The 17,924-nt window shown below is 32.5% G+C and overlaps 1 protein-coding gene across 1 annotated transcript; it reads right to left on the bottom strand.

Annotated features, from left to right (window-relative positions):
• Positions 1 to 13,172: 13,172 nt before the first annotated feature.
• Positions 13,173 to 17,292, bottom strand: LOC145638955 (peamaclein-like). The gene is made up of 2 exons (XM_081690035.1): positions 17,135 to 17,292; positions 13,173 to 13,506 (listed from the first exon to the last, which is right to left on the bottom strand). The coding sequence occupies exons 1-2, from the start codon at positions 17,211 to 17,213 to the stop codon at positions 13,322 to 13,324; spliced, it is 264 nt and encodes an 87-aa protein (XP_081546161.1). The 5' UTR covers positions 17,214 to 17,292; the 3' UTR covers positions 13,173 to 13,321.
• Positions 17,293 to 17,924: the final 632 nt, after the last annotated feature.

The following is a 17,924-nucleotide window of genomic DNA, read 5'->3' as shown; positions in this document are numbered from 1 at the left end:
CTTATTTTGTTTTAGCTCGCCCTGTTTACCTTAATGGTAAGTAGTGTTGACTAATTTCAGGTGAAGTCATAAATGAGCATTTGGAGTCCCGGGAATGGTTCACCTAGATTAGGATATGTTGGTTCTTGTATTTTTTCTAAGTACTCATAACATTGGTTACTATTTTTAGTCTATTATAAATAAAAAAAGAGTTTTGAAGTTTCCGCTGCAAAGTATTGGTTTGTTTTGGTAAGTTTGAGTAGCCTTGTGAAATCACGTGGTGGTAATACGCCTAAGTCTATCTCTACGGTATAATTATACGTATTATACTAGTATTTCCGTAGAAGGAGATTTGGGGGTGTTACACTACGTGAAAAAATGAAATTGGCACCGGTTCAAACCCGGCCTAAGGCACCGGTTTGAACCGGTGTCAATGTGGGGGGTGCCAATTACCCTTCTTTTTGGCACCGGTTCAAAACCGGTGCCATAAACAGGTTTTGGCACCGGTTAACCGGTGCCAAAAATACTCAAAAAAAAAATATTATCCCTCCTTTTGGCACCGGTTAATCGGTGTCAAAAATATCCAAATTTTTTTATTTTTTTTTTTGTTATTTTTTCACTTAACAGTTAAATCAACTAAAAAAATAACATCACAATATAAATCGAATTGGTTTCAACATTTACAATAATCAAAAAATTTTAATATAATCCAAAATTTACAATATATAATCAACTCCAAAATTACAATATAGTTCAATTACCACTAACATATAAATAAATAAATAAAATTACATTATAAATCATAAAAAAATTACAATATACTAGTAAATCAAAAAGAAATTTACAATATGAACATATCAATATTCTTGCATAATATGTACCTGCACCAATTAAAACAGAAAAAAAAAAAAATCAATTGGTAAAAATAAGCTTAAGAAAAAAAAAAAAAAAAAAACCCAAAAATTCAATCCAAACAATTCAAACACAGAAAAAAAAAAGCATTAATTCAAACCAAGGAAAAAAAAAGAAATTGAATTGAAATTAAAAAAAAAAAAATCGAAAAAAAAAAACCAAAATTGAAATCGAAAAAAAAAACCAAAAATCGAAAAAAACAAAATCAAAATCGAAAAAAAAAACCAATTAAAATTGAAACCTAAAAAACCAAAATCAAAAACAAAATCCCAGAAATCGAAAACAAAAACCAAAATCTAAAATCAAAATCAAAATTGAAACCCAAAAAACCAAAATCAAAAACAAAATCCTAGAAATGGAAAAAAAAAACCAAAATCAAAATTGAAACCTAGAAAACCAAAATCGAAAAAAAAATCCCACAAATTGAAAATAAAAAATCAAAATCGAAAATAAAAACCAAAATCGAAAAAAAAGAAAAACCAAATCCGAACAAAAAAAAGACCAAAATTGAAATTTTGAATCGAAAAAAAAAACAAATAAAATCGAAAAAAAACCAGAACTTGAAAAAAAAACCCAGAAATTGTTGTTAATGTTGATGCCGGTGGTGGTGCTCGAACTTTATGGTGGTGGTGGCGGATGTTGTTGTGGCGGCTGTTGTTGCGATGGCGGCTTTGGTTGCTGCAGATCTAAGGGGAGAGGAGATCGAAGGGAGATGAAAGAAGAACGAAGAGAGAGAGAGAGAGAGAGAGAGAGAGAGAGAGAGAGGAGATCGAAGGGAGATGAAAGAAGATAAAGATGGAGATGAAAGAAGAAAGAAGAACGAAGAGAGAGAGAGGACAGAGAAGGGAGAGGAGAGAGAAGGAGATGAGAGGAAATGGGGAATAGAGGCGGATAGAGGAAAATTATTACGGGGTTTAGGGTATAAATGATCCGTTTTTTTCTTTTTGAATGTTGGACTGGTTCGGTGGCACCGGTTCAAACCGGTGCCCTTTGTATTTTTGGCACCGGTTTGAGCTGAACCGGTGCCATTACTCTTGGTCTAAAATCCCGCCCATTTTTAGGCCGGTTTTTTCCACCGGTTTGGTCTGAATCGGTGCCATTTGGGGCTTGCCTTTTTGTATTTTTACAAGTGTTACAAAGTGGTATAAGTTTTCAAGGTCCTAAAAAGATGAAAATTGGTATAAAAAAATGGTGGGTAGACTTAAGAAGGGTATATAGGATAGATAGAGTTTCGCATTTGTGTGAGAGTCAAAAGCTTTATTTTTATGTAAAACTATTTTCCTATTTATGGAAAGATGAATGATTAAAGTATGCTCGAATTCTCTACGGAGGCCTATAATGGGTATGACTCTCTGTCTAGGAAAGGCTTACCTTAATATCGAAGGTAACTTTCCTAGGAGACGCGGGCTCGACCGACCTATAATCATGATTCAAGTACATATTTATTATTTTCGAAAATAAAAAGAATTGAAATTATTTGAAGCTTGAGTATGCGATTATGTGTGCATTAAAGTTGGTGTTAAAACACCTTGAAGTGTGTATAGGGGGTCCGAAATTTTTAGAGTATTACCCATGGTTGAGTGATTTTGAGTTATACTTGGTTTAATGAGTTAGGAGTTGCTTATTGCAAATGGATTTTGAATTGAATTGTTTTTGTGATTCGAAATTTAATTAATTGTTTTGCATGTGTGTGTGAAACAGATCGAAAAGATTGATGAAATGAGACACCATTATTTTGACATTTATTACTTGAAAGATAGTGGAGTAACAATTAGTGATTTCATGACTGAAATTTGTACTTTGGCCTTTACCCTTTACGAGAAGTTTGGTGAGGAAGTCTTGACCCAACAACCTTGGATAGTTCTTTTGGGCTTAGCCCATTTGCCTAGAATTGAGAGATATCAACCTCTTTTTGATAAATATGGGGATGTGATCAGGGAAAATGGGATGTTGAATGAGAAGCATCATCATGAAGGGAAATAGTTAGCAAGCATTTCTAGCCTTAAGAGGGACTTGCAGTATGTGGAGCGCAAGTATGAACCTAAGAGAAAAGCTGTGAAAATTCCCAAGCCTCCAAAAGATTGCACCTATGGAGAAAATGACCAAATGTACTATTTAATAATTTGAGATTGTAATGTGATAATAATCATTACTATTTACAATTTAAATAAAGTAGTTTGTGCTTTTGAGTTTCATTTAAAATGGACGAGGAGGTCAACCAACCTCATCCTGTGTTATCTTATTATTTCGTAAAAAATAAAAATTTAGGGCTCAATTTCTTAGTTTAGAACAGGGCGTCCTAAATAATTGGCTCGGCCCTGCATAATACTATAACATCTAATTTCCATCCATGGTGATTCGATATGTTAGCTTGCATTATATCAGTATTTTGGTTAAGTTGATTGTTTACATATTTGTTTGACCATAGGAAGATAAGTTGTTAGTTTAGATGAACTACTACAAGAGGGGGGGGTGAATGGTAGTAGGTTCCAATCGCGGAACTTATGCGGAAATAAACAATTGAAACGTAAAGGAACTTAAAGCACACAGCAAGTTTTACGAGGAAACCATCCAGTGCCTAACTGGAAGTAAAACCTCGGCCCTATTGGGACTTATAAACAAATTCCACTATAATAGGCAACTCTCCTAGTACAACCTATTACACAGACCTTTGCTTTGCAAGTTCCACCACGGACACTTGACTCTATGATAGGACACTTCCTACCAGACCTAAGACACTTCTCAGGACCCTTTTTCTCCCCTTACCCAGGACACTTCCTAGGTGACCCAAGACACTTCTCAGGTTCCTTTCACTCACTGTGCACTCACAGCTACCACTCGAATTTTACGAGATTTCAAACTCATCACTTGCGTGAATTTAAGAGAATTCACAATCTCACCCCAAAATACAAAACACTCAAAACCCTTTTTCCATTACAAGATCTCATTGAATATCCCTAAATACATATCTATGAATAAAGAGATAAAACTAATATATTGGACACTCGAGACCTGTCTGGAACTCACTGGACGTACTGTAACCAAAACCTGATAGGAACTTTGACCAGGAGAACTGACTTAGCTTTGTGGTGAAGGATAAAACCATTAAGCACGACCACTACACTTCGTCAGCCTCAACTTTGAATGAATACTTATGAGCATATTTATAGTACACTCGAAATATTCATTTCATCTTGAAAAAGATAGATTTTCTGAAAAGATAAAAAGATATTTTCTAAAAACAAGTTTTCCGAAAATATATCTTTTTGTTCAGAATAAAATCTGTCAATAATAATAAGATAACTTAGCATAAAATCAGCTTTTATTCCAATCTTATCTTTTAGTTTAAAAATACTTTTTAAACAAAATTTATCTTTTTCCAAAAGGGATTTATTAGAAGATAAATATCTTTATTCAGTAAAACCAAATCCCTAAAAGATATGCACGTATTAAGTAAATATATATATCATTAAAACCAACTTTTAACGACGTGCATACTTAAGTTCCTATTAGGTTCCTGAACTCTGACAGTCTCTGAGTTCCTGACAAGTCAGTCACTCTAATTTCATTAACTGTTTGGAGTTCACCTTGGTTCCATATAGACTTGTTCCAGACCGACTTTTATGTCCAACATACTTACATGAATCCTAGAGCAATATACTTCTATTTCTCTGTCTTCATGTTGCTTCTCTGAAACTCTTGTTCTGGAATCCTGTAGTCTTGATATATTCTGGATCTTAGGGTTTGCCCCAGCATTACACCAGAACCAGGTCGTTACACCCGTTTTGAAGTTCCTGTTGAGAAACTTCGGGAAGTTCCATTGCTGGAACTCTTCTTCTGTTCTTTACTTGTCCTCATGGATCTTCCAAAGTTCCTTTGTTCCAGTTCCTACTTCAGCCCTCTACGCTTACTGAACCTGCCAACATCACAACACTAGAAAATCCTTATTAAATGGAAGTTTGCTCAATTCTTAACATCATCATCAAAACCTCATAAGGGTCAACAAGTTGCCCCTTTTTAATGATGACAAACTGAGCAAACTTCTGAGGATAACAAAGTAACTCAGAAGGTTAGTTTTTTCATTTATAAAAACAATAAAGAAAACTAAACTAAATTAAAAGACTCCTACACATACATGACCTATATATGTATAGGATACTTACCTTATGAAGCTAACATATGCAAACACATGTTTACATAGTTACCTTCATGGTTCCTTAGCCATCATCATGCTTATCAACCATAACACTTATCGTTGTTCTTGTTCCTCTATTGCTTATCCTATATTGCTCAAGTTCCTTACATATATACCTGTCATTACTCAGGTTCCTTGTATCCTGTTCCAAGCATAACTTGCTCTTTCTATGCACAACTTAACATACACGTTAGATAGATAATCATCATTAGTTTATAATCATCAAAACCTAATTGCTCAACAATTTCCCCCTTTTTGATGATGACAAACTAATGATGCTTATCACATATTAAAGGATAATCGTTGTACATTTATTCCCCCTTAGTTTTTCAAGGAAATAACTTATGAACAAGTTAAGAACATACACAGGAACTTAACATAGTTAGGAACTTAGAAATACACATCATTATCAATATATATATACTTTCAACGATCATGATGTAAGAACTTTAGACTTAATTACTGCATACCATAAGCATCATACATATTCTTCCCCCTTTTGTCATTATCAAAAAGGGTATTGTTCCACATGTTTGTTTTTCGTAAATTATACACACTTAAAGTCATATGTCACACCTACCACCATATAATAAGTAAATATATAATGGTTAAACACTTGTTGTTCCTAAAAGCCTCAAGGTACTCACTTTTCAAACACGGATGCCATTTTCACACTAATTTCCAACTCACAATCCAAAGGCCCAACTTCAAAACCCTTAATTGAACTTGACAAATAAGAGGTTAAGAATCAAGTAAAGATCAGAGCTAAAAAGTTAGGAATGAACTGCATGAATAGACAAATGAAAGCGCAAATTCAAGGATATATAAAGAAGCATATGGAACAAAATAAGTAGAGGGAACATGAAATGGAATTTGTGCTCTTCGTTTAGACCTTTTGAGATGATAAGGTTCACCACATTTGTTCTTCATTTCATACTCTTGAACCTTCTGCTAAACACAACACATATTCATCTTACCAATTGATAACCAAATTCCCTTACTTCTACCACCAACTTCTTTGAGGAACATTCTGCATACTGGAACTTTATAGATTTCAGTTTCATCATAGCCAAGTTCCTTCAACGTTTGTCGTTGTTCCTTCACTAGCTCACCAAGTATACGAGTACTCCACATCAAAGTCAATATTCTTCATCTTTAGATATCCAGGAAATTAAATATTTGATCACCCTTTTCTTTTTCTTTTCTTTTCTTTATTTTTTTTTTTAAAGGGTGTCATTATACAAATTTTGCATACTTTCCTGGAATAACACATTTTTAAATCAATGAAGATATTACTTACTCATACACTTGAGTTCCACAACCAGATCTGAACCATTTTGATTTCTTGGTTCCTGCCTTATTCCCCCTGAGTCCCTTACCATTCTTCTTCCTTTTCAAGTACTTACTTCTTTATTTATCTTCAACTTCCCCCTCAAAATATAGTCACCATTTTTCATGTTTCATCAAATCATAAAAAGATGATCAACAAACTTAGAGCACATGGGAATCAAGAATAAGAAGTAAAAGTGTGTGAACGGAAAGAGGAAATTGAATTGGGTGAATAAGAATCTTCGATTTTCTGAATATGGGACAATTAAAGTATATGCAACACGGACACACAACTTAGAGTTGTAGAATAATGTTGCGATCGAAGATATATGACGTGGATGCTTGAAAGTTGGCTAAAATATAGGTTAGTTCCCTCTGAAATTTAAACAAGTGAGGTGTAAACGGTCTGGGAACTTACCTGTCTTGTTCCATCAAAGTTTCTTTCATTGTTCCTTTGGCAACTTAGGAACTTCGTGTTTGACAGCACCCATAGTTCTATTATGAGACCTCTAATACTCTTAGGCAAGTAAGTATGTCTTTTACAACACAAGAATTAAGTGTGACACATAAACAATAAGCACATATTCTTTACTTTAAGTATTACATGCATAGGAACCCCAGCTTGACATAACTTATGGGAAAAATACTTTATACTCATGTTATGTTTCATCAAGTCTTGTTCTATTAAGCAATAAACAAGAATATGACAAGTCAAGACAAAACCATAAGAGAATCAATTCACAAATTCACATATTGCATTCATACCACAAATATATCAATTCAATTCATCTAATGCCGACATGTGAAAAGGAACTTGTATCTTATGTAGTCTCTTACCAGTAAAAATATAACTTTAAAGCATTGGTTGAATATGATGGCTTACCTTGGAGTTCTTGAAGTGGCTGTTATGTTCCTTGATGATCTCGAATCTAATATGAACTTCCACTTCTAACTCAAGTTCCATTGTCAGTGGTTAATGCTTACAAATATATTTTCTTATCACAAATTAGCAAAAATCAATGCACAATGGCTCGTTAGTAGTACCAGAGATATATCAATGTAAACAAGTACTACTAATAACTCAGTTCATCTTGAAAACAAAAATTGATACTTTTTAAAACTCAATTTTCAAGAAGGAACTTGGATAGCATTCTATCCTAGAGTATGTTCCACATAGACGTCTACAAAAATTCATATCAAGACATACAGGACATCTATGTGGTACAACTCTAATCCCATATAAACAGCAAGAACAAATATTATTCAATTTGCTTCAAGTCTAGCTACACACGCAACAAGTTCCTTAAAGACAATACATACCTTTGTATTGGTTGTTTCTTTTAAGAACCAACCTGGCCTTGTTCCATCCACGTGCCTTACTCAATAAGCATTTTCCAGAACACCCTTTTTAATCTCCGACCCTTTTTAGGTGTTCTAGAATAGGTTCAGGATGTGACATGCATCCTCTTCCTTTTAAGCTTATTAAGTTCCTGCTGCACATCTAACCTGATAACAACCAATTATATGTTTACATCAACCTTAAAAACAAACTTATCTTTTATACAACTATGAGTTATGAAGTCCATCTTTTTCAGTTGATATCTCGAGCTCTTCTCTGATCCTTGGTTGTTGAGGTTTTCCCTTTGGTTACATATGCATGAAAGACACTTTAGTTCCATAGTTTGTTGAGATATTGCTGGTCGGAACAAATATTATCTCAGCTCTGGAACTTCGTTGGAACTTGCTTTCTTGTATTGAGTTCTTTGAACTTTGCTGCATGAGTTGGAACTTAACATCTCGAAGTTCCTCAACATATGTAGCTATCCCTTGCTGTTATTCTTAGTGACATATTTCTTTACTAGGAACTCAGATAGTTCTTCAAGAACTTGCGAGTTCACCTTTTATCACCTGTCTGATGGGAACAAACATGTTAGTCTCAAAATATGTTCACTTATTGCACATTAAATAAGATAGGGTAAACTCTTTATGTTTTGCTGTTCTCGGCGTTTATGGATAAATCGCCTTGGCACTTCTATCATCAAACATCCCTAAGTGGAACATAGGGTGTCTTGTTAATCAAAGATCTATTGCTTCAGTGTTGATGATGTAGCAAGAGGCATTGAAAACTATTCCAAAGAACCTGCAAAGACCATTAGTATATAACTTTGTTCTCTTCTTGTCTTTCATGATTCAAAATTGAAAACTTGTTATCAATCTGTGTTCCTGCAACAAACACTAAACATGACTGGAACTAGGTTCCGTTGTTAGATCTATAACCTCATAGATGATGAACACTTAGCCACTTACCCTGTGATAGAAAAGACTTTCAAACAATTCATCGTCTCTTCTATTAAGAAAAGTAACCAAGTGCACATTTGCTTTCATTACTTATAAACAAGACATCTCTTTCAATTAGTCTCTACATATCACATGGTAAACATATCCATATCACTAAGATCCAATGGATTAGTGTTGCTTACCATCTACCTGATGTTGAAAGAGAATGTAACATGTGTTTGATTCTCATGCTTTTCGATCTTAACCTGTTTGGAACTTACATATACATATACCTATTATCGAGTTCCTACTAGGTTTATCAAGCATGAAAAGATTTACATGTTCACAGTTTGAAGCATAGAAGTATCTCATCTTCAATAAAACCTAGAAATGTCAGGTTGTTGTTAGGAATCACCTTGAGATCCACAAATGATGTGTTCCCTTTTTGATTCCCTTCATATGTGACATTTCCACTCTTTATTGATGATGTCATCTTGAAGCCATGAAACAAATAGAGTTACAAGCAATTGAAAACCAGAATGTGCATTAAAAACTCGACGAGAAAAATATTCACAATGGGATAGGAACTTGACTTACTAACTTCCTGTTATGTAGAAATTTTACCTTTCGTGTTAGTATTATAAGTCAAAGTTCTTCCATTGTAGGTTTATAGTAAGAGATACCTTGATTTGGCTATCATCATCTCTTTTGGAACCTCGCTGTCGAGATAATGCGAGTTCCCTCCTATTATAAACCTTCAACTCTTCCATGTTCCTTTTGACATAAAGTTGGAACATGTCTTCTGGTCCTTTAGACCATTGTATCTTGGGTAGAGGAACGTGTTGATTTAATCTCAAATTCTTCAACACCTTGTCAAAGTCCCTCATATTATCATTCAAAAGATATAACCTGAAAGTTCACAACCCAAGAGATTCCTTTGTGCCTTTAAAATGTCAGTAGGTTAGTCAAAAGAGATAGAAAAAACCTAAAGCATAAAAGTGTTGAAACATAAAGTTCCTGTAAGAGTACTCCCTTTTAGATGTCGTTCCATCAACGAAATGATGAATCTCCAACACGCAGTCAAAGATAATCATCTTAACTCATCATCCTTCATAAGAGTCTGCTACAGGAATTAATGCTTTGTTCCAAGGAACTTTGAATACTAAGAACTTAACTGGAACTTGAACCAGAATCTTTACAGGAACGTATACGCTAACTCCTATAGCACCTTGATATAGAAGCTTTGTTATTCCTGTATCCCTAATTCGTTCTATCATTTCAAGTTCACCAAGTTCCAACCAATTTAAGCACTGAGCTCCTAATGGAACAAACTTTTATGCACCAATTTGTCTCAATGGACAAACCTACAAAACAATCATTAATAACTTGCACAAAACTAGAAGAGAAGTTAGTTTGTCATGATATACATTATAAACATCAAAACAACTTCTCTTTTTATCCATTCACAAATAACCTTCATAAGAATAGGGAATTGAATTTCAATAGGAATTTGTGAAGGATTAATACATACCAAAAGCACATGACCAATATTTACAGAGAGATGTATAGGTGACTTACACACTTATCCATATTGTCGCTTCACCTACTATAACCCTCTTATAAAGGCTTTCTAGTGAGAGGAACTTGCACATAATTCCTTATATACAAACAACCAAAGATCATCGTTATTAATAAGTTGTCTCCACTCATATAGCCTGCAAAATCAGTCATCTTTTGGCTTTGGTTACCCAATATATATTGGGTACCTTCATGTTAGTAGTTAACGTCAATAATCCATAATTAAAACAACTACGGTTAAACCAACTATCTTTACTAACAATAAACATCATGTGTCTACATAATAAATATTCAGAATGACACATACACATGATAAGGTCATTCTTTGGCAAATATTCAAAATATACGTTCATTACCTTGCCCAAAGAATTAAGTTTCCATTCAGTAGTAATCCAGGTTCCAAGAGACCAAATATGCATAATTCTACACAATACGTTCCTTGAACTATTTCTCAAAGATGTTCATCTTTGAATCACTTCTGCTTCACAAGCAGACTTTGGTCTTCACGTGGTATTGGGTACGTTCTAGGGTTGAGTTCCATTCGTTGCATTCCTTGTAGATATCCATCCTAGCCTGGAACTTGCTCGCTCCTCGGGGTTGCCCGGTTTATCAAGAGCACCTGCTCTGATACCAATTGTTAGTTTAGATGAACTACTACAAGAGGGGGGGGTGAATGGTAGTAGGTTCCAATCGCGGAACTTATGCGGAAATAAACAATTGAAACGTAAAGGAACTTAAAGCACACAACAAGTTTTACGAGGAAACCATCCAGTGCCTAACTGGAAGTAAAACCTCGGCCCTATTGGGACTTATAAACAAATTCCACTATAATAGGCAACTCTCCTAGTACAACCTATTACACAGACCTTTGCTTTGCAAGTTCCACCACGGACACTTGACTCTATGATAGGACACTTCCTACCAGACCTAAGACACTTCTCAGGACCCTTTTTCTCCCCTTACCCAGGACACTTCCTAGGTGACCCAAGACACTTCTCAGGTTCCTTTCACTCACTGTGCACTCACAGCTACCACTCGAATTTTACGAGATTTCAAACTCATCACTTGCGTGAATTTAAGAGAATTCACAATCTCACCCCAAAATACAAAACACTCAAAACCCTTTTTCCATTACAAGATCTCATTGAATATCCCTAAATACATATCTATGAATAAAGAGATAAAACTAATATATTGGACACTCGAGACCTGTCTGGAACTCACTGGACGTACTGTAACCAAAACCTGATAGGAACTTTGACCAGGAGAACTGACTTAGCTTTGTGGTGAAGGATAAAACCATTAAGCACGACCACTACACTTCGTCAGCCTCAACTTTGAATGAATACTTATGAGCATATTTATAGTACACTCGAAATATTCATTTCATCTTGAAAAAGATAGATTTTCTGAAAAGATAAAAAGATATTTTCTAAAAACAAGTTTTCCGAAAATATATCTTTTTGTTCAGAATAAAATCTGTCAATAATAATAAGATAACTTAGCATAAAATCAGCTTTTATTCCAATCTTATCTTTTAGTTTAAAAATACTTTTTAAACAAAATTTATCTTTTTCCAAAAGGGATTTATTAGAAGATAAATATCTTTATTCAGTAAAACCAAATCCCTAAAAGATATGCACGTATTAAGTAAATATATATATCATTAAAACCAACTTTTAACGACGTGCATACTTAAGTTCCTATTAGGTTCCTGAACTCTGACAGTCTCTGAGTTCCTGACAAGTCAGTCACTCTAATTTCATTAACTGTTTGGAGTTCACCTTGGTTCCATATAGACTTGTTCCAGACCGACTTTTATGTCCAACATACTTACATGAATCCTAGAGCAATATACTTCTATTTCTCTGTCTTCATGTTGCTTCTCTGAAACTCTTGTTCTGGAATCCTGTAGTCTTGATATATTCTGGATCTTAGGGTTTGCCCCAGCATTACACCAGAACCAGGTCGTTACACCCGTTTTGAAGTTCCTGTTGAGAAACTTCGGGAAGTTCCATTGCTGGAACTCTTCTTCTGTTCTTTACTTGTCCTCATGGATCTTCCAAAGTTCCTTTGTTCCAGTTCCTACTTCAGCCCTCTACGCTTACTGAACCTGCCAACATCACAACACTAGAAAATCCTTATTAAATGGAAGTTTGCTCAATTCTTAACATCATCATCAAAACCTCATAAGGGTCAACAAGTTGCCCCTTTTTAATGATGACAAACTGAGCAAACTTCTGAGGATAACAAAGTAACTCAGAAGGTTAGTTTTTTCATTTATAAAAACAATAAAGAAAACTAAACTAAATTAAAAGACTCCTACACATACATGACCTATATATGTATAGGATACTTACCTTATGAAGCTAACATATGCAAACACATGTTTACATAGTTACCTTCATGGTTCCTTAGCCATCATCATGCTTATCAACCATAACACTTATCGTTGTTCTTGTTCCTCTATTGCTTATCCTATATTGCTCAAGTTCCTTACATATATACCTGTCATTACTCAGGTTCCTTGTATCCTGTTCCAAGCATAACTTGCTCTTTCTATGCACAACTTAACATACACGTTAGATAGATAATCATCATTAGTTTATAATCATCAAAACCTAATTGCTCAACATAAGTCATGACAAGGAGCTAATTTTTTCGTCTTCATGCACGATTCATAAGTGAATAGCAAATTTTCTAACTTTCTTATTTAAAGAAAATACAAATTATGACATAGTTCTATAAGAAGACATTTCTAATCTATTCCATGTATCTTACATTACAAAAATTAGAAGGAAAATAACGACTACATTTAGTTACGTAGTAGCAAAGTGGCCATCGCATGTTGTTAGGTTACCATTAGTTAGTAATAGCTAATAGTATTTAGAAATCACGCCCATACATAAGGTAAGTATTATAAAAACATTAAATCATATAGTTTCATGTCGTTTAGTCCATCGAATTGAATATATACGAATACAAATATGCATATGTAAATAAATTAATAAGCATGAATATATATAAATTGTAGTCTATGCATTCAAGGCTTCAAGGACACTTTGGTTTTCCCTTGGAATTCTTCTTGTCTCTGTAGCAAGGGCACTCATCCTTATTCCCAGATGTTCCAGAAGGTACACATTGGCAATCCTCACAGCATATTCCACAGTATTTCAAGCATCTGTCTTTAAATCCTGCTTTAGAGCATCTAACACTGCACTTCGAGTTGCAAAATTCTGGATGGTAGAATTTATTAAAATGTCATATTGTGAATCACCATAGTTCAACTATGAAGGTAATTTTGACCAACTATATCCCATATTCAAAATTTCATTACTCCATATCAAACATCACAACAAAATTTAATTGTCGTAGTTAACATGTTAGTCATATATTTGGTCTTTTAATTTGGAGGATATATTTTGTATCAATGTTTGTTGACTGAGAAAAAATATATATATATATATATATATATATATATATATATATATATATATATATATATATATATATATATATATATATATATATATACACTCTTTTCATAATAGTTTTAAATTGTTAATCCCTTCCCAAAGATAATTCACTACTTGTATACGAAATTAAGTATCAAGTGGATGATACAAAATTAAATTAGGGGTTACAAATTGGGTATCAAGTAAAATTTTAGGATCTAGAATTAGTTGGGATTGGTTCCTAAAATTTAGAATTGGAAGTGGTACCATTTCAATCAGGTCCAAACTTTAGGAATTGAAATTGGAATCACCGGATATCAATTCTAGTTCCACGTACCTATTTATGTATATAATTGTTAAACTTTAATAGAAATTATAATACTTATTTTAGAATTGGAATTGGTACTCCACTTATTTTAGATTCCGGTTTCGGCTACTCCACTTATTTTCTTTATTTTTTTTCCGATGTAATAAAATAATTTATTTAACAAAAATAAGGTTAAGTGTATTATAAGAATTTTACAAGAAATTCTGATGGGTACCATACGATGGCAATTTCTATATGGGAAACGAAAATACATATAAACCTCTATTGCTGACTTTTCTTAATCTTAGGAGAGAGTGTATGTCTTTTTTTGTCCCCTTTTTTTTTGGGTTTTTTTTTTTTTTTTTTTGGTTTTTTTTTTTTTTTTTTTTTTAGCCTACCTACGAGAGAGTGTTTATATATTTCAGTAAATCAAAGCAGACCCTTAATATATTATCTATACTAATATATTAAAAGGCGTTTCTTAGAAGAAACAATGCCACAACGCTCAAGCGACAAACATTACCATATAAAAACATAAGGATAGAGGGGTTCTAACCCTCAACCTCTTATAACACATATAACAATTAAACCATCTAAGCCAATATTAACTATATTATTTAAATGAAAAAAAAAAATTCACATAAGTGTCACAAGGTTCAATTAAAAAATAATAAAATAATATTTAAAAAATAACTCAATTTTAGTTTGACAACAACAATTGTTGTTTTGAAAAACTTTTAAAAAAATTATCAATTGCTCGTCTACAACAGTAGAAACCCGTGGCAACGCCCGAGCTTACTCACTAGTTATACAATTAAAATGAAGGGTGTGCTAATGAAAACGCCGGATAATTAAATACCAATGTCCATTTTTGGAGCGCTCACAAGTCACCAACTAATATAAGTTAATTGTTCAATTTAAGTGATATACCATTGTTTTATTTTAAATTATTCTGTACATTGTTTAAAAATATACTCTATATTAGACTATATAACGAGGAAAACTACAACTGTACTCTATACTTAATATAAGTATTTAAAAACACAAACCGTAAATACATACTAAGTCACATGTCACTATAAGCACTCATATATTCATATATTACGTGTCACCTCTCTTAATCATTATTTTTTATATTCCCTTTTTCATATAAAAATAAAATAAATAAATAAATAATATTCAGTCTTTATACATTCCAAAACTTACAAATTTAAGTAAGAAAATGAATCATACTCCCTCCGTTCCGATTGATAGTCACTTTTGCCACTTTTGGTGACTCAAAATGTTAGTCACATTTGCTTTTTTTAAATACCATTAACATTTTTTTTTACCAAAATTTCTAACATTTGCAAAAATATTTGTACAAATTTGAATTTCCCATGTAAATTTTACTTTCCCATTTACTTTAATTACTTTCTCTCTCTACTTTTTTGCATACCCAATGTAATTTTTACTTTTTCAATCTACTTTCTTTAATTCTCCTTAATTCCCGTGATTTTTGTTCAAAAGTGACTATCAATCGGGGACGGAGGAAATATCGAATATAATAAATTACAGCTAAACTAATTAGTGCAATTTACATTAACAATAAAATAGTCTTTTCATCTTCTAAAGTTAAAATATAATTTAAACCAATATGTCTTTTCATGCCCTACAATATCAATGTATATGTACCTAATTAAATTCATCAATAACAACAATGACACATATAACACAAACTAGTGTGTAGCCCGAGCGTTGCACCAGATCGTTACTCTAATTATTTCTTGTAATTATATGTATTTGATATTTATAATGTTTTTTTTAATTAGATCTTGTAATCATCAAAATATATATATATATATATATATATATATATATGTATATATATATATATATACATACACATACATATACATACTATATATATATATACACATACACATACATATACATACTATATATAAATATATATATATATAATAGATTAGTATAGATATGCAACACAATGCAAGAAAAAATAACCTAAGTAACGATCCCTTCTTAAAGTCTATGAATTATTTTGTACGAGTATTGAGTATAATATTGTGTTATCTCAAAAAGTTAAAAGGAGATGACACGAAAAAACAATGTCAGATTACTAAAAATCATTTTTAGTGATGTTAGAATTTAAGAGTTTACACGATGTAACCATTATTTTCAGATATCATAGGTAATCAATGTATTTCGCAGGCAATTATTTACGGAGTAGTATTTATATGCTTGAATCACTTAAAAATAAGATCATAACGAATATGTGCAATGCCTTTAGCAATTTACGAAGTATTTTTTAGGAGTTTGAAACTCACAAAATTCATCTCATGCATAGATGTATTATAAAAATATTTTTTGTGAATAGTACCTTATTCGAAAAACTACCTTAAAAATAATTGTTATAAGAAACTACTATAAAAAAAAACTAAATATTGTAAGTTCCTACCATATGCTAAATTTAACAATGAAATAGAAGAGGAAACGGCTATGGAGAAATTGGGTGAAATATGGAGAGAAAATGATTGAAAATGAATTATTTAACATCTCTTATTCAATGTAATAATACAACAAAAGGTAGTTTTTTACAAAATTAATTGTCTTATAAAGTAATCCCTCCATTCCAGAATGATGTTCCTGTTTCGTAAATCGATTTAAATTTTTACCAACTTTGACCGCAAATATCTTTAAACGAATTCACATTAGCAAAAATTATAAAAGTTAGATATTAATAATCTATTCACCAAGACCAATCAAACTAGATCTCACATGACTATATTTATTCTCATAAATTAGGATAAATTTAGAAGATTCTCTCTTTCTTAAATAAGTCAAAGATTCCAAATAAGAACATTATTTTGGAACGGAGGGAGTAGTTTTGTACAATATCTAATGTTTATAAGGTGGTTTTTTACATTTTTTTAATAAGGTAATTTTCACAAAAACTGACTTATATGAGGTATTTCTTCACATAAATTCCGTATAAAAAAAATATATATAATAACAAAAAGAATAGAAAAAGACTGGCATGCAGGACTACGTCGACATAGAAAATTCATAATAGAATACGATGAACAAGTTTTAGTGTTATACCAGAGCCTGCTATTGTAGTATCCACAAATGTGGCGGCAACAAGAGTGACGATCAGCAGAATTCCTACAACAATCTTCATGGTTTTCTTACACGAACAAAGACTATTGTAAAGCTTTGTGATTTGTTGGGAGAAATATATTGTGTGGAAGTGTAATTTATATACAATAATACAAGTAAGAAATACTTAGCAAGGAGAAACGTAAGGGTCAGTCTCAAGCATCGAATGAATTTTTGTAAAACAGCAAATCCACAGCCTGTCTTTTGGCTTGTTTTTGGTATGATGACCCTACATTTATCGTTTTGGTTAGCAGCGTGTGGTAAATATTACTCTTATCATACAAGGAAATACCATTATTGTACTACTATTTATGTCTTGATTTTGACTAATTTCTAACTTGTAATTAACTTAATGAAAAGATCTAAATAACCTAACTTATCAAACATTTATAATCCTAGGATACAAAGTTTGATTCATGTATGTGAATGTTTATGTACACAACAATATTCACAACAAGAGTAAGGGATGATAGCTCAAGTGTTTAGAGCCCCCTATCGATTTTCTAAAATCGGATCGATTCTCATCTCTCACCCAGTCGTCCTTGTGGTTTTCTAAACAAACACAAACATACAAAAGAAAAAAAAATGAAGGTCAAATTCGGAAATTTGGAAATAGTTTTAACAACCTCACCACCATAAATATGTGAAAGGTAACTTGTTTTCAAAAAAAATGTGAAAGGTAACTGGTCTTTGCGGCAAGTGATTATGAAGGAAAAACATTATTGATGAATAG

Source organism: Chenopodium album, chromosome 7, assembly GCF_948465745.1.
Source record: "Chenopodium album chromosome 7, dcCheAlbu1.1, whole genome shotgun sequence".
Lineage (NCBI taxonomy): Eukaryota > Viridiplantae > Streptophyta > Magnoliopsida > Caryophyllales > Amaranthaceae > Chenopodium > Chenopodium album.
This window is presented reverse-complemented; position numbering and strand designations above follow the sequence as displayed.